Here is an 18,067-nt window from a genome sequence, read left to right as displayed (position 1 = left end):
CTCACCACTAGGATGTAAAAGCACAAGAATGGAGAGTTTTCTTATTTCTGTGTCTAAAGTATTAGGATTTCACAGTCATAAAACACAAATTTGTGTATATGTAAAATACTTATCCAATATATGGAACCATGTGGGATATATAGTAATATAAGGACATTGGTAAGATTTTTGAATAATTTGTGTGCCAGAGGAAATGGATCAGACATGGAGTCAGATCTCTGAGCACACACATGACTGTGTGGTGTGGAGCAGGGCGGGATCCAGGACTGGTGTCTGGTCCCCCAGGCACTGACCTTGGACAGGAGATATCAGTATTGGTGGAGGGGATGTGGTTGTCACCCAGCTCTTTGCTGCTGAGCCCTGAATGGTATAGCCTACATATTTTTCTTCCTCTTGTCTTGACAATACAAAAAAAAAAATCAAAATTTTAACTTAAGTGTAAAATCTGGAATATTGAATCCTGAGGAAGAGGGTCCTGGAAACTCACATGAGAACTCGGTGCCCTTGCCAAGCTCCCTCTGATCTCTGTTGTCTGCTCTTTGCTCAAGCTCACATCAAGCTTCTTGGCCCTTTTGATTATTGTCACGTCTTCTGGTTTCCTCCCATCAGGTAATAAGAACCGAAACAGTGATCCTCTCAGATTTCATTCTCCCCTCCTGAAGACAGAGGTTCCCTCTGGTGCTCATGTTCTTTCCCGTGTATCAGTGCCAGGAGGGCGCCCTCTTTAAATGGAGTTCATCTCTGCAGGCATAGAGCCAGCAGCAGGTAGAAACAGATAATTGGCCAATCACCGCAGGGCAGGTTTCAGGTTTGCATCTTTGCAGTGGGTTTCTCTGAATGTGTGTATACTGTGTGTGTGTGTGTGTGTGTGTGTGTGTGTGTGTGTGTGTATGCATATGTGCATGTGTGTGGAGGTCAGAGGTCAACATCAGACTACCCCCCTCCTTTGTCTATACAAGGTTTCATCATTGGATTCGACAGACTGCAAGGTCCATGAGCTCCAGAATTTTTCTCTTCCCCTTGGTGCTAGCATTACAGATGCTCCAAGCTTGGGTCTTCGTGCTTATGTGCCAAACACTTTACCCACTGAGCCACCTCCCCATCCCAGCTTTGTAAATTTTGTTTTCCTGTTTGTTATTTAGTTTTCTTTAGGTATCACGGGATATGGTCGCTTAATCTCAGTTGACTAATAAAGAATCCAAGACCCGAAGAAATGTGTGAGTCCCCAGTGTTGAGAACCAGGTCTGCCTGGCTCCTCCACACCCTCCCCAGATTTAGAACTTGGTATGTTTCCCATTGCAGAGATCAAAACTGGGAGCTGTTTTCCCAACTGGGAGCACCTCCCAGATATCTGGCCTACTAACCGACCGGGCACATCCTGTGTGGTACCCCAGATGCGTTTGATATTCATCTGTTTCCCTTGGCGCTGAAGTCTCACAGTGTCCAAACCGCGTTAGCTGCCCCAGCTCTGACTTCTGTTAGGTTTCAGAGAGAAACACGGGCAGACTTTGTTGCTGGCAGTCTGGGTGGCATTTGTTCCACTTTCCATGGTTGAAACTTCCTGCTGGACCAGATGGGAGTTCAGTGTTTGGGCCAGAGGCTACTGTTTTGATTCGTTTCAGGGCCTGCAGCCAGGCTTTTGTTAGGATGTTCTAAGTAGTCCCTAGACACTAGGTTTCAGAACCAAACAGTAGGAAATGATCATTCTTGACATTTGGAGGCATGGAGAGGAGGAGCTGAGCGAAAGACCGTATGGCACACATTAGCCGACTCACACAGCCAAGCTTTTTGTGTGCTAATGGCCCTGCCTGTGGCTGTAGTAACACATCCTGGCAAGGAAGGGTTTGCTGTCCAGAATTTATAGGCCTCTCCTTGGTGGCTATGCCCCGTCAAGAGCAAGTTTGCCCAGCATGTTGGCATCCAGAATCACTTGAAAAATCTGTCCTCGTGATCAACTATGAATACTTATCCAGATATTATACTGGGCCGCAGTTTGAAAGAGAAGAAAAGTAAAAATTACTGTTAGCAAAATAGCAATTTATTACAAAAGAACCTGTCAGATTCAGGAAGTGCACAGCAGCTGCTCACTGACTGCAGCCGAAGCTAACACAGCTGCTTGGGGCTTTGGGTCCAGCCCTCGAGATTCTAACTCATTCATTTGTATGGCATGCGAGGGAATATATATCTCAAATGTGGTTTCCTCGTCTTCCCCCTAGACTCCTGGAAGAAGCGGCGTGGCCCCAGGATGTGATTTTGACATGTTGGAATGGGGGAAGTGGTACAGAGGTAGAAGTGTGGCCATGGTCCCAAAGGTCAGAAGTCCTAAAGGGGTGTGGGAACTGTCACGCAGGTATGGGAGTTTTAGTGCTGGATGCTGTTGAAAAGAGGGCAGGATTTCCTGGCTGTCGACAACGCTTCAGCCCAAACAGCTTCAGTGTGTTGTGTATATGATGAGGAGCCTCTGACTGCTTTTAGGGGTTGGAAGCTTAGACTCATCCTCTTTTGCCTTAGCAGGGTCAACCTGCTGCACAAGTGACCCAGGAAGTCCTACAGGGGATGACCCCAGGAGCAGGGCTGCCTCCTGCATCTGTGACTGCAGGAGGGAGGGAGATCTGGGAGGCACCTGGTGGCTGTCAGAGCTAGGATGTTGGAGGCATGGCCTCAGGGGATACAGCTGGCCAGAACTTGGCTCCCCTGGTGTTTCTCTGGGTGACACCTCCCTCCCCATGGATGATGGAGATTCTGTTCTTTTCAGGAGAGAGACAGCCTTGTGATGCTAGTTTGAGGACACTTTTTTTTCATGGCCTTCTCTGGTCTCTTATCACATCCTAGGGTTCTCTCTCCATGCTGAAAACCTAATGTTAGCCATGTCTACTTTCCTTGGTAGATTTCTTTGCGGTTCTCTTTTCTTGCCATAACCCTCCTCCCTGCCATCATGCCTTGCAGCAGTTTTCCCATCATGCCTTGCACCAGTTTTCCCATCATGCTTTGCAGCAGTTTTCTGGTGCTGTGTTAAAACATGACGACCAAGGACCCTTAGAGAAGCGTTTACTTGGGCTTACGGTTCCAGAGCTTTGAGAGTCCAGCATGGCCGGAAAGCCTGGCAGCTAAGGGCAGGCACGGTGGCAGGAGCAGGAACTCGGTGCTCACATCGTTAACTGCAGGTCTGCAGTAGAGAAGAGGACAGGAATGGACTGAGACTATAAACGAGTGAAGCTGGCCTCCATCCCGTCCACATTTCTTCAGACAGCGCCACCAGCGGGGCGCCGAGTGTTCAAATATCTGAACGTTTGTGGGGGCATCTCTCATTCAAACTGCTGTATATGTCTGCCCGTCCAGAGTGTTGGATTTCGCAGCCTGGGAAGAGGGCACTTCCTGAGCCGGTGACTGTTAGATAGCTCATTACCGTTTCATCTGAGGGCATGTCATCCTTTGAGTAGCACAAGATCTTGGCCTGTGGGAGAATCAGAGACCCCACAGCTTCCTGTCTGTGAGGGAGGCTCATACCCTTGCTTCCCTACCCTGCACAGGCAGGCAGGCAGTCATCTGAGTTATTCCGCGCACTCCACAGCCAGGTTTTCACATCCTTCCTTCTCTTTGACTCCTCCCAGGACCCATTCAGTGTTTCCTTCCTGTCAACAGAGGAATGATTGGTTGATCCTGAACTCATCTTGTAAATAATCAACAACTTTCTGTGAAACAACCTGGGGAAAGAGGAGGGGTGGAGCCCCTGTCCAGGTAGAACATTAAAGGTGTCTGTTTTCCATTCCCTGAGGAGGGAGGAGCAGGAAATGGGCCCTCTACCATCAGCCTCTTAATGTCTGCTCTCACCAAAGCAGGGTCAGATGCAAGGTGAGGTGAGGTGCATCTAAGGTGCGGCTTACTTCTGAAGGCATTTGTGACTACATTTTGAATTTTACCTGACAAGTGTCCAGAAACTCATTTTGGCATGAATCCTATGTCCCCTGCAGGCCAAGTGCTATAGTGCCAGGCCTGGATCAAGGGGCTTTGGTCAGACAGTTGCTCTCTGAAAGACAGTACATTGCTACATAGACTCTTCCCGTCTTTCTAATATCATCTGCCTTTGACTCACACAGCTCTCTCCACTGCTATGGCCTTTGCTGTGACTCACATCCAGCCCACTAGTGTGTATTAAGCATCCCACCATGTGCCTTCAAGGTAGAGTAGCAAATAAAACCAGAACCAGTACCTGCTTCCAAATGATGTGTGTCCCAGTAGGGCAGAGAGGCAGTAAATAAACACACACAGCAGGTGGGGTATTGGCCGGTAACACACACTGAGGGAGGCCCAGTAGGGAGAGGGAGTGATCCTTGCATGAGGTTTCCAAGGAGACAGTCATGTGAGAGGACCATTGAGCAGAGACCAGATGGGCCTCTAGAGAAGTAACTCTCCAGGCAAGAGGAAGACAAGAGAGAAAGGCATTGGGTTTGTGGTTATTTGGCCTGTTCATGAAAGAGGCAGGGAGCCCTCATGCTTGGAGGTGGAGGGGGTAGAAGGACATGAGGAAAAGGTGCAGGAATGGGATCATGAAGGGCAGACTGGGCAGCATTGAAATTTGGATCTGAGGGGCTGGAGAGATGGCTCAGCGGTTAAGGGCATTGCCTACCCTTCCAAAGGTCCTGAGTTCAATTCCCGGCAACCACATGGTGGCTCACAACCATCTGTAATGAGGTCTGGTTCCCTCTTCTGACCTACAGGAATACACTCAGAATTTTGTATACATAATAAATAAATAAATATTAAAAAAAAAAAGAAATTTGGATCTGAGTTAAGAAGCACTGTTATATTTGGGAAACAGGCATTCCATGGAGGTTTTATGAATATAACTCTGGCTTCTCAGAGGGGAAAATTGTGAAGGGAGGTATCTGTTTGGGGGTACCGCAGTAGTCCAGGGGTGAGCTGATGCTTGGGTGGCATTGAGTGTGGTGAACATGCAGGTGTAGTTTGACCAACCTTATTCTGTCCCCAAGGCCCATTTGATCACTCGTGTGCTTTAGTCAGCACATAGTAAACCAGATATGATTGTCTTCAGCTCTGGGCTCAGCTTGGTCCAGAGCACACATTCTCTTTGGGGTTCTGTGCTGACCTCTTTGCCTCCCCCCATTCTTGTGCCTCAATATTTGCACAGTAGGATGTGAGGACGTCCTATTCTCATGGGCTTTCGGAGTACACATATCGTCTTTCTTTGTCCCTGGTCTGTTCCCCATGAAGACTCCTTTTCCTTCCAACATTACCTCTGCACCCCTGCTCGGGGGAGTCTTCCTCAGTCCTCAGTGCTCATGTGATATGAGAAGAAGATGAAGAGAAAGAAGAAAAGAAGGAAGAGATGGAAGAAAAAATGACAGTAAGGAGAGAAAAGAGAGAGGGGAAATAGGAAGAAGGAGGGACAAAGTGAAGGGAGGGTAGGAAGGATTAGGGGACAGAAAAAGACAAAAAGCAAAGAGAAAGTACTGGGGCTGCATCCAGAGAGCAACAAAGCCTGATATTCATGTACACAATGGGGTTCAGGATCACTGGGGACCAGCGGGAGCAAACTGAGGAGCAGAGAGCAGAGGGCCAGAGACATTGAGAGAGCTAATATTCTCAAGTCCTTCTCCCCTCAGCAGACCTGTGCAGTCTGGAGAGCTGTCTTAAGCCTAAACATGTTCTCAACTGTGCAGAACTGGATGGAACCCAGCCCTTTGCCTTCCTAGCTGTATAACAGGTGTTCTAGACTTTCAGGCTGGGCCTCTGAATATCTTCACGGGGTCCTCTTGATGAACAGATTAAATTGGAATACGCAGGTGGGGAAACTAGGCAGAGTTTCCTACTAAACCTGTGTTGAGAAATGTGAATTTTGCAGATTTTTCCTTTCTAACTATTCCCTTCATTGAATCAGGCAACATTCCAGGAGCAAGGGAGTGATGCAGAGGAGACTACTTTGGGTCACTTGGGTCATTAAGGTCATCATGTAAATTAAATGCAACATTACACTTCCTAGCTGGTTTGATGATGGGGTCTAATGAGAGTGGTTGCCCCATGATCTCATCAGAGAGTCAGTGCACCCACTGCACAGATTGGATTCTCGCCACAGAAGGGCGCAAGCAGACTCAGTGCCCTGCTTCTCCATGGGTGGGGGACATCTGTACGAATGGAGGAGCACACACACTATGTGACTGCACAGGGAGGGGGCAGGGGCACTCAGCAAATCCTCCTGTAGGATGCAGCTCGGGGAAGTTACTGTTAGACAGCCAGGCTGATGAAGACAGTAGGTACTACACAGTAATTCTCAAGAGTGGAGTGTGGGGGACAGGAGGGAGAGAGGAGTGATGAAGAGAGAGAGAGAGTGAATCACACTTGTTCAGACAACTTCTCTAGAGAGACTGAGAATCATTAGGCAGGTTAGGAAAGGGACTTGGGTTGTGAAGTCATGGAGTTGGGTATGCAGGGAGGTGAGGAGGATCTGGGAGGAGTTGGAAGAGGAGAGAATGTGATCACAATATATTTTATGAAAAATATTTTTGAATATATATGTTAGTATATATATCAACAAACTATACACACCAAAAGCAATACTCTTGTTTGATCTGCCTTGGGAAATTTGGGTGGTGTGGTATCTTTAATGTTACTTGCAGCGCTAGGAACCATTTGACCTCCTGAACCCGTAAGCATGTACCCCCTTTGCTGACACCACACTTAGCCTCTGTTGAGTGGGCCTGCTTAGTAACCCATTAATCAAGAAGCTCAAGTCATTGAGAAAGGATTTCCCTGAGAGACACTGTTCCCTGGGCTTTGTGGGATGATATTTCACTGTTAACTCTGGCTTCTCTTCTGTCTTCAGGGGAAGAAAGGGGAAGTGGGTCCACCAGGAGCCCCTGGAGCACTGGGGCCACAGGTAAGGACTGCCTGTCAATTCCCCCAATGCAATGCTGTTTTCTCTGACTCAGTGACTTGGTACCAGTTCATAGCTTGCAGCCAGCATCTTTGTAGTCATCATCAGAGAATTCGAAGGAATGATTACCAGTTACATCCATTTTCCTGAAAAAAGCAAACAAATGAAAAAACTCCAAACAACAAAATTCATAAAAAGTAAACTAGACTCTTCTTTCTCAACTGGAACTCTGACCACATGTGTATGTGTGCATATGCACATACAGGGACACACACATATGTACATACATATTCACATGACATTAATGTAGTAGAGCTGCTTGGGAAGAGGAAAGGACTAGAATGAGCAGAGTAGGAGAAGGAAATGAAAATGGGGGTAAATCTATATAGAGATTTGATATATATAACATGAAATAGTTGAACAAAAATTAGACCATGGAGTCTCTGTATAGCAAATATACACTAATAAAATAAAAATGTTATAAAATACAAATATATAAATAGAAAGCTAAATGAGATGGTCATTTGTAGTGAGTCTTCCTCTGTCTCACTAGCTCCCAAATAATGACATGGAGATTTCTAACTACTTATAGAAACTTGGCCTATAGCTTAGGCTTGTCCTACTAGCTCTTATTTCTTAAATTAACTCATTTATATTAATCTGTTTTCTGCCATGTGACTTGTGGTTGTTACATCTCCTCCTGTACATTTTGCTCGTTCTGTGTATCCTGGTACCATCACATTCCTTGGGCCTTGATTCTTCCTCATCCTCCTCTCTCTTTCTGCCTGGAAGTCCCACCTATACCTCCTGCATACCTATTGGCCATTCAGATTTTTATTACAATCATAGCAATACATCTTCACGTAGTGTACAAACATCCCACAACATTTCCCTTTTTCTGTCTAAATAAAAAGGTTTTAACTCTAATACAGTAAAACTATATATAATAAGAACAATTATCAGGTAAGAAAAACATATCCAGTGTCCAGTCCATTTGCATCTGGCAAATTCTGAGAAATCACTTCATTATCTATATTATCTTGGTAAGTCCAAAGTTTTGTATCTGATTGACTTTCTATCAAAACTATAACTATATTCAATTTTGAATCCATCAGAGACCCGTGAAGGATATAATATTACCTGGGTAAACAGGAAGTGCAGAGCAAATAATTTCCAAAACAAGAGAAATGACAAAAACAACTGACTGCCTGGACTGTCACTCAAGGTTCCTCTGCAATGTCGGGGCATTCATTTGTGGCCTACAGGCCTAGAATATCTGACAGACTTTTCTGTGAAGCAGGAAGTTTGAAGGACTGTCCTACCCTGTCTTGGTAAAATTCAGTAGTTCCTTTTTTTTGTGTCCTGCTGGTCTAATTTGGACATCAGCAGTTGTGGCAAGGGCAGTTTCTTGCCCAGCTTCTAACTTAGCCAAAAAGAAAGCAAACTCCATTTGGAGGTTCTTTGATGTCCATTATCCTTCTTTTCTTTGCTTTTTTTTTTTTGTAAATTGGTGCTTCCAGGAGCAGATTTGTCCCACTGTCCTGAAAAGCCTTATGTTTTTAAAACATCTTAAATACCATATTCTGAAGAGTTTGAAGACCATCTGTCTAGCAAAAATATATCTTTTTGGACTTGAAAGCATACCTAACAAGGCCTCAAGTTTTATTGTTAGAGGACCACTTACTTATTTCTTAATTATTCTAAATAGTGTGTAATAATAGCTTTCAAGGAGTAGGAGTGGAAATTTACATGGAATTGTTAAATGAACTTTGTAGGCACAATACCTTAAACAAGAATAGAAGCATACACATAGTATAACAAAATTAACCTTAAATTTGTATTAATATATAAAAATCCATGCCAGTGTAAAAACATTTAAGCCTAGTAGTTGCATTTTTAGTTTAAAAGTAGATCCAGTAATCAACCCTTTTATCCCATCATTCCTATATTCCCTATTTTCATTTCAGAAAGAGAACCTTGAATCTAACCTCCTTTGCTTAGTTTCCTCCCTCACCATGACCGGTAACAACTTATAACCAACCCCACTAAATGATGACAAACATCTATAATCCATTGAATGACCAACAACCACCCACCCCACCTTTTAGAAAAGTGGGCGTCATGTTCGTCAAATTATTTCCTGTTGTCTGGGGGTGACAGCATCTCTAGAAGATCCCAAGAACATGGAGATAATGGTCAAGTCCTGGGAGAGATGGCTGTATCATTTCCTGTCTCTGTGTAATGAGAAAGTGTAGGGCTTAATTGACGTCTTGGCTGGAGTAGTACATGAGGCTCTACCATCTTGGCTAGCAGCTTTGAAGTACTTTCTTTGCACTAAATGTTTATAAGTTTCCTATATATTGTAAACTGTGTATAATGGTACAGATTGCTACATAAGTGGATGAAATTGTATAATCATGTTGGCCCAGACAACTCAAATAACAACTACTTCATTCATAAGTTCATGCCATGGTATATTTTAAAAAACGATTTAATTTATGTGTGTGTATGAACATGTATGTGTGTGTGTGTGTGTGCGCCCATGTACTCCAGAAGAGGGTGTGAGACCCTTTGGAAGTGGAGTTACAGGTGATTGTGGGTATTGGAATCCAGACTCAGGTCTTCTAGAGGGTGAGCAGCAAGCACTCTTAACCATAGGGCTGTCTCTCAGCCCCGTATTACACGTTTAAATGTGCAAGTTTTTACAGTTTTCTTGTTAGTTCTTATTTACAAATATTTGAGTTTTTGTTAAGCCTAAAAGTAGAGTCTGTCTTTTCATTCCTAAATTGAGAACAGGTGTTGGGCTTTTTCAATGTTAATCTTAAAATTTCAACTAATGGTAGAGTTTTGCTTTCTAATCAGACAATCGTCAACCACAAATCTTAGAGCATGAATCTTACCCACTGAGTTAGGGCTGCACACCAGTACATGAGCTCCCTGTGTACCACCCACAGCGACGTTGCATTCTGTGTTTTATTATCCTACAGCCTCACAGGTGCTTTTAGGAAATGGGACCATTCAACATTGCCAGTGTTAAAAGAAGGCAAACGTAAGCCCAAGTTCACTGGCACTGCCTAGGAAGTTGCTCTTGAATTTAGGAAGTTGGTAGCTTGCTGTCTGTGAAAAGTCACATGCTTAGATTCTTGTTCCGTTCTGATAGCATTTGTGGTATGAACCTCTGACTGAAGCAGCTTAGCTTTGCCACGATGTCCAATGTTGTGGCGGCTTTCCAGAAAACAGCAGGCCCTCAGAGTCATGCACAGCCACTCATGCAGAAATCTTCTCGCATAAGGAAAACAGAAGTCTTTGTGGGACGCATCCGCATGTTTGTGCAAAGGTGATGATGCCTGGGACTGTGTGTGGAATGAAAACCCTTGAATGGGAGGAGACACAGCCACAGCACAGGGCTGGTTCGAGAGCTGGGTGGACTCATAAGACTGCAGAAATTTCCTGAGATGGGCAGTGATCACAGTTATACCTCGGGGGTGGGGGGAGGGACATAAATTCTGCTCTCAAAAGTGTCCCAGCTGCACATGGAATTAACTTGATTGCTGTATTAATTCGTGCAGGAAATTGTCATGCATCTTCAAATTCTATCTTATTTCCTAAGTACACCACAGTTGGAACTACTGTTATAGAAGCAATTATTTGCCATTTCTTTATTAATAATTAGATTAATTGGCTATTTATATATCATTATATCTACTAATTACATCAGATAGCTGTTTAGTCACTGTAAAGGGATTAAATGTTGCTTCATTAATAATTAGTGAACTGATTAGTTAATTAATTATGGAAAGTAATTGCTTTGTTTTCATTAGTGTAATGCAAACAGGCATGCAGTTTGTCAACATTTATATCTGCTGGCTAATGTGTTGCTTATTAATAGTCAGATTAATTTGGCTAGATATTTTTTATTAATGTTTAAAAGAAAAATAAGGAACACACACACAAGTTCACAGATAATGATGTACAACCTTATGCTGTATTTTAGGAGATAAAGGTTCTGAAGGTGAAGTCCATTGAGGTTGCATGGGGCCATCTAGAGTTTTATGTAGGGCATCCAGAGCCCTAGACATCTTATGTTTTTGTTTTGCAGTGATGTGGAACTGTGCATATCAGGCAGGTGCTAAACCACTAAGCTATATCCTCAGCTTCAAGCCTTAAATTTTCACATCAGTTCCAGCCTGCTCTTCTCTTGGCTCCGAGATGAGTTTCTTGACCTGCAGCATCCGTGGAAGCTGCAGACATGGAAGGTCGTCTTGCATCTCAGTCTCCCTCTTCCATTAGCCACATTTCTTTCTCAAGACACCGTCATGTATAACAAAGGGAAAAGACGGTGGAACATCCTGGTTTCTAAAGGTATTTCTTTTGAGAATGGAAAGTAGGCTTCCTTATCCTCTGAAAACCCACATGCCAGTTAGGTATCTGTGGGAAGAATGAACAACAGGAGTCTGAATAGAAGGAGGATCCAGAGGCAAGACAGCTGTTCATGCGAATCAGTGGTTACCTATAAGCATCACCACCCTCAGAAGACAGCGGAGGCCAGCTGAGCAGGTCCCCAGAGCAGGCTGAATGCTGCTTTGCATTGCCTCACAACCCCAAATTAGACTTGCAAGATGCTCTATGTGAATTGGAATGGATGCTGGAGGCTGTGTGATGCCTCCTGGGAACAGCTCCCAAGCTTTCTAACAGCTGTTTCCAGCTGCTTTCAGCCTTTCTTCCTCTCCATGGCGGTTGCAGTGGGTGCATTTAATTCATAAGGATGCCCCTAGTTGGCCTGTGCTTACAGCCTCAGACCTTTGCGAAGTCCCTACAGTGTGCACAGCAGAGAACCAGGTGCTGAAGGTTTGGACTCAGAGAGCCCCAAGATGTATTTACACCCTACATTCTCCTTTAGTCGCAGAATGGGGCTGCAAGAAGGGCCCGAGACTGGTGTGTTTAGCAGGACTTGGGCAGGCCAGACTGGAGTATTAGGGTTGGGAGGTGTGTTGGACCATGGCGCTCCCTTCCAACAAGTTCTGTGGGCTTCTAATTGATTGAAATCCCCTTCTCCTTTCCTCCTTTGTAGCTTGGGTTGGAAAGGTCTGCCTCACTTCATCAGTGTGGGGGCTCAAAGGAGGTAGAGCAGGTGTATAAAATCTGGACAGTGTGAATGCCAAGTGGAGTGCTCCTCTCGGGCAGTCCTAGGTTTCTGCCTTCTTTCCTGTGTCTCCTATGCATGGTGTGCCTCCTCTGCGTTGCTATGCATACAGCAACAGGGATAGGGCTAGAGTGGAGGTGGTTATAGATGGAGTTGGTGATATGGTGGAAGGATCCCGTACTAGAGATATCAGGACCACTTGGCATTGGCATCACACCGGTCCCTGATCCTAACCTGCTGCCCGGGAATCTAAATAGGGAGCAATTGTCCCTATGTGTATGACCTCCAGTTTAGGTGGCTATGACTCAGCTGGACCCTGCAGGAGGCATATAGAGCTCGTCCACCTGTATGGCCTCTGGCAAAGTTCTTAAACTCTCTGAGCCTATTTTCTTCATTGTCAAACACTAAAGGTTTCCTTTTCACTAGATAGTCTCTAAAGATCATGAACTGTAGAATTCTGTGAGCCAGAGCATCACCAACAGAAAGAGGGCAAGGATGTTTGCAGAAAGCCTCTGCGTGTGTGTGTGTGTGTGTGTGTGTGTGTGTGTTTGTGTTTGTGTGAAGGAGGTCAGAGAAGTAATGGGCTGTCGCTGAGAAAAGTGTTTTTAAGGCACAAAACATTTCAGCGCCATCTGCGTGGCCCGGTATGTAAGGAGGGAAGAAAGGGAAAAGTACCCATGGTCTGTCTGGGAAAGCCCTGTTAAACTCCATTGTTGGGTGCTGTGAGGCCAGCGGGATCCTCTGGAGTAATAGTGGGTGGCCTGTCTTGTGCTTTCATAGCATAGTGGGTCTGGTGATTCCTGCAGGTCCTTTAATGTGCAGAAAGGTGAACAGGGTTGATCTAAGTAGCACTTGGTGCAGTGCCGTGGACTGGGTGATGGGGTGAAACAAACAGCCACCCTTGATGCCTTCTCTCCCCAGCCCTTGTCTTGCCAGGAGGACAGGTTGGTGCTTACCCAGGGCATTTCCTGACCAATGCCTCCCCAGTTGTTGCAACCCAGTACAGACATCTCGGTCAGGACAGATGCTGCCACAAAACCTCTCCAGGTCTAAGTGAGCTACTGAGAAATAGAACTGCAGCTGCTACTCAAAGCCCGGTTTGGGTAAATGCTCTTGTGTTTGATGGTTTGACTCCCACAAGCCACCCAGAGGCTGTAAATGGAACTGTTCGTGCTTGCGACAAATACGCCATTCTTTGGTTTTTATCGCCCTCCAGTGGCCATCTTGTATTATCGTTCTATGACTGTAATTAGCCCCTTGCAATACTCTTGCAGATGCCTTTGGCGTTTTCTGAATGCCTACTCCCTGTCATGGTCTGGGTTAGTTTCTCTGTAAGATGCAAAGGAAACACAAATGTTTGATGCTTGAGGATCTGAAGGTAAGATTAGAAGTTACCCTGGCCTTGATCACAAAAAGGCCCCAGGCAATGAAAGCCATCTCAGAAGAGAGGGCCATATGAAGAGAAGTACTCTGGGCCTCCAGAGAGGGGCTCGTCCAGAGGGAGTACGGGACGTAGTGACTTCTCTTGCTCCAAGAAGTTGTGTGGGGTAGGGGAAGGCTGTAAACACTTCTGGAAGAATACAGAATGCCAGGCCAACAAAACAAGAATGTGCTGCCACCAAAACCAAGAACAAGAACTCCGCAGAGTCCTCATCTGCCATGTGCCTGAATGCTCTCTGATGAGCGGTCACTGGCAAGACTGTCATGAACCTAAAAATGCTCAGAATGATCTCCACCCTCTGCCGGGACCCCATCATTGCGTAGTGACCACTAGCCCGTGACTGGTGACCCAGCACATGTCACGTGTCTCTGTTCATCATGTCCTCCATATGCCATCTGAAAACATAAAAACACACATGGTTGACATAGGTCTTTTTTGACTACCTGGTTACTCCTAAGTTAAAACCACAGCTCTTCAATGGGAACACCCTGTTCTCTCATGGAGCTTTTGACTATTGTATAAAGCCAACACTGCTGGCCTTTATTCATCGGGTCCCTACCTGCTGATGTGTGTCTAGCCTGTTAGTCATTTCTTCTCCCCGAGGCTCAGGTGCCTGCTCTGAGCCCCTTGCCTTAGTCTTCCAGGTTCAAACGTTACCTCCCACTCAGTGATCACAGGTTCCCTCACCATGATCATGGACACATGAGCTCTGGCTTTTTGTCAGATAATACCATATTCTTTGCTTTTACAGGACCCCAAAGTGTCAGCATGGGTAATGGATAATTGAAATTGCACACAGCTACAGATATATACACCCCCATACAGTACACGGATCTAGATGCATACACCCCGATACAGTACACACTGTACACAGACAACGCACATCCCTACTTCTGGTCAGACTGGTCCCCTTGGAGTAGAGGTGTGCAGGGGAGGGGTCTCAGTGAACCAAGGAAACCAGCAGTCTATGGGTGGAGACCCACAGTCTGCTCTGCGATGCTAACGCTGACATCGGCTCTGGGCTGTGATTGGTGATTTAAGAGGACTCTGGGAGAATCTTGCACATGTGTATGCATGCACATATGTGTATGGTCTCCTTAAATGTTCAAATAATTTAGGTTGCTCCTAGTTTGGTTTCTTGTTGCTGCACTAAAACACTGGCCACAGATAGCAGGTGGGGGAAGGGTTTATCTGACTTGTGTTATAGTCCATCATTGAGTGCAGCCGATGAAGCAGAATCTCAAGGCAGAGACAGAATTTGAGACCATGGAGCTGCTCACTGACTTGTTTTACTCTGGCTTGTTCCCCTGTCTTTCATGTAAAGCCCAGACCCACCTGCCCAGGGGTGACACTGCTCACATTGGGCTTCCCCCACCCATCAATCAGCAGTCAAGATGATGCCTCCAGTCTGATGGAGATAGCTCTTCCATTGAGGTTCTCTCCTCCCAGATGAGCACTGTTTGGGCTAAACTGCCCCAAACTAGCCAGCATACAAATTGGACATTTATTAGTAATCTGCAAATTTTGCTTCACATTTTTTTCCTTTCTCACTTCTTTTTCCTTCTGCTTGAAATCCGGTGAGGCTGATGAGGCCGAAGTCCTCCCATACTACCACCCTTTTCTCTCTCCAGCACCAGTTTGTCCCAGGTAGTTTCTCGGGGTTCTTTTCTAACCATTCACTCTCTCTATACAGGGCCCGCCTGGAGCACCCGGTGTTCAAGGGCCCTCTGGACCTGGAGGCCCTCCGGTAAGCCAGGCTTGAATTTCTCTCCAAGAGGACTTTGGATAGCATTCTCAAGGGCAGGGAAGTACCTTTCTCTTTCCAAGTGCAAGATAAAGCCTCCAGAGACAGGAAGATTCAGGAAGAAGATCCCTTTAAGCTGCTACACTCCCAGCTTCTTGGATCCAGTGGTTATAAATGGCATACAAGCCAGCATAACACCTTGGTACCTTCCTGTGTCATGGCATCGGGGGTGTGTCATGCTACACCATCATTCAGGTGTACCTAATTGATTGTGGGCTAGCCTCAGAATACAGGACACCAAGGGCAGTATTTGTTAATATTCTTACCTCTTGCCCTCAAGGGTCAGTTGGGAAATTGTCCCCATGGCAGGTCCTGGGCAAGGTAGACCCAGCCGTGGGCAGAAGGTTGTGAGTCCTGAGAAGTAGTTGGCCGTGGGTGGACATGACAGTGAACTCTGCTGCAGAGCAGACAAGCTGTAAGGTCATGCATCAGTTGCAAAAAGGGAACAATTCTACGGTTACAATGGCTGTCAGGGAGTATGGCAGACACGGTCAGGTACTCTTCTTCGGGCCTGAGGAGGCCTGATTCTGTGCCAGGGATGGCATCAGGGCAAGACTCTAATCTCAAATTTTCCTTTTCAGGGTTTACCTGGAGAACTGGGCTTCCCTGGAAAACCCGGGCCCCCTGGTCACATGGTGAGTTCTTTCAGCTTATTTCAACTGGGCAAAGATGTGTTAAGTTTGTAATTATTTGTAAATACTGTGAGTATTACTTTAACTAACTGTGTAAAGATGTGTTACTTTTGTTCATGTTGCATTTGTTTAATTATGTAATTATGCGTAACTAATGTAATTATGTTATTAATGATGTAAATATGTGTTTTACTTTGCCTGCCTAAAGCGCCCAGTTGGTCTCATAAAAAAAAGCTGACTGGCCAATAGTTAAGCAGGAGAGGACTAGGTGGGACTGTCTGGCAGAGAGAATAAATAGGAGGAGAAATCTAGGCTGGGGAGGAATGAGAGACGGAGGAGAGAATGAGGGAGATCCCCGAGGCCAAAAGTCAGGTAACTGCCAGCCAGCCAGATACAAAGACAGCAGGAAAGTAAGACATACAGAAAGAAAGTAGGAAAAGGCAAAAAGCTCCCAGGCAAAAGACAAATAAACAGGTTAAGTTAAAAAGAACTAGTTAGAAAGAAGAGAAGAGCTAGCCAGAAAAGCGCCCTAAGCTAGGTCAAGCATTCAAAAGTCTGTGGGTCATGATTTGGAAGCTGGTTGGTGGTCCAGAAAAAGAAGAAGAAAAAAGGCCTGCCACAACACAATGTGGATGGTACTGTATTGTCTTTGGGATCTCTTGGATTAGGAATAGAATCCTATCCTTCACTCTCATTCATCTGCATATATAGTAAATGAGTTAGGGCATGGACCAGAGGGCAATAATTGGAAATTACTGCCCTGGAAAAATGTATGGAAAACCTGGCTGGCAGAGACTGGCGCTTCTTGAGCAAGGAGACAGCTGGAGAGTAGGTAAGGTTATGTACCAGTCTAGCTGCTGAGACACCTCCCGGTTTTAAGCAACTCCACAGAAGCCTTCCCTAAACATGCCCGGGTTTTCATTTTGTTTCTTTCCTTTCTTGGTTCAGGGGCCACCTGGAAAGGATGGGCTGGATGGACCACCAGGCCTACCTGGCTCCAAGGTGGGTACTCACAGGGTGGCATTAGATAGAGGATCAAAACACAAAGAGCGGAGGAGATTCCTGGTGGTTGAGCTCTGAGACAAGATGCTCCCCCGGGCTTTGGAGCGAGGCTTAGTTGAAATGGTTGAGTTTGTAATGTCAGATGTAACAGGGAGAACCAGGAAGGCTCTGAAAGTATTAAAATCAATCTGGAGAGAAATTAAGAATTTTTAAGAGTTTTAAGAGAGTTAAAGTTTAGGAGAGTCTCCAGTGGGGGCTCCAGTCATTAAAATGGGTTTTTGAAGGGAAGCATCAAAGATGAGATTCTAGGAGGCAGGAATCAAATCTATGCTTTAAATGCTTCAAGTGAATAAATAAGCAATGGATAATCTTTAATTTTTTAAAGGAATTTAAATTTTGTGTGAATGAGTATTCTGTCTGCATGTGTGCCTGTGCACCATGCGTGTGCAGTGCCTCCGACGTCAGAGGCGTGTGCCAGCCCCTGGTGTTCTGGAACTGGAGCTGTGGGCTGACACCTGGGTTCTGGGAACCTAACCAAGTTCTCTGCGGGAGCAACAACCTCTCCAGCCCTAGCAGCAGAGAGTTTGAACAAATAAACTTCATTCTTAAATGCAAGTGTGTATCTGGTCAGATGTGTCTGTCCACAGCCCTTGTAAGGCAGCTGTAGAAGAAAACTTTTGATGTTTCAGTGGAATCCATTGGTATAGACTCAGATTTTTTTCCACAACAAAATGTAGAATAAGTGTGGTTGTAGACACATTTACAGTCATTTTATTTGCTTATCTCTGTTGGACAGAGTGAGGGGTTTCAGAAGGTTGTTTTTATTCCAGTGTGCTGTGGACTTTGACTAGGATTAACCCTCCCCTCTCCCTTCTTTTTACTCCCATCCCTTCCTCCAGCCTTTTGTTTTCTTACATCCTGTATCCACACCAATGATTCCATGTGTCTAGAAAACCTAGGAACCACAAATGAGAGAAAATAGATTTTTCTTTTAGTCAGACCCATTTCATTTAATACGGTGTTCTGAAGTTACATCTATTTTCAGCAAATGATGTGATTTTTATTGTTCTTTATGGCTGAATAAAATCAACACACACCTAGACATGTATACATATTTTCTTGTTTCTATTCATCTGTTGAGGAGCACCTGGGC

At 45.2% G+C, this 18,067-nt stretch overlaps 1 protein-coding gene across 1 annotated transcript in view; it reads left to right on the top strand.

Annotated features, from left to right (window-relative positions):
• Positions 1–18,067, top strand: part of Col22a1 (collagen type XXII alpha 1 chain) — a 223,730-nt gene that overhangs the window by 92,404 nt on the left and 113,259 nt on the right. Inside the window, exons 22-25 of the mRNA XM_038343103.1 lie at positions 6,842–6,895; positions 15,170–15,223; positions 15,862–15,915; positions 16,861–16,914. Of these exons, the coding sequence (XP_038199031.1) occupies positions 6,842–6,895; positions 15,170–15,223; positions 15,862–15,915; positions 16,861–16,914 (216 nt within the window). The remainder of the gene's footprint in view (positions 1–6,841; positions 6,896–15,169; positions 15,224–15,861; positions 15,916–16,860; positions 16,915–18,067) is intronic.

This window comes from Arvicola amphibius, chromosome 9, assembly GCF_903992535.2.
Source record: "Arvicola amphibius chromosome 9, mArvAmp1.2, whole genome shotgun sequence".
NCBI classification, from domain to species: Eukaryota; Metazoa; Chordata; class Mammalia; order Rodentia; family Cricetidae; genus Arvicola; species Arvicola amphibius.
The sequence above is the reverse complement of the archived record's forward strand: the minus strand, read 5'-3'. Positions and strand labels throughout refer to the sequence as shown.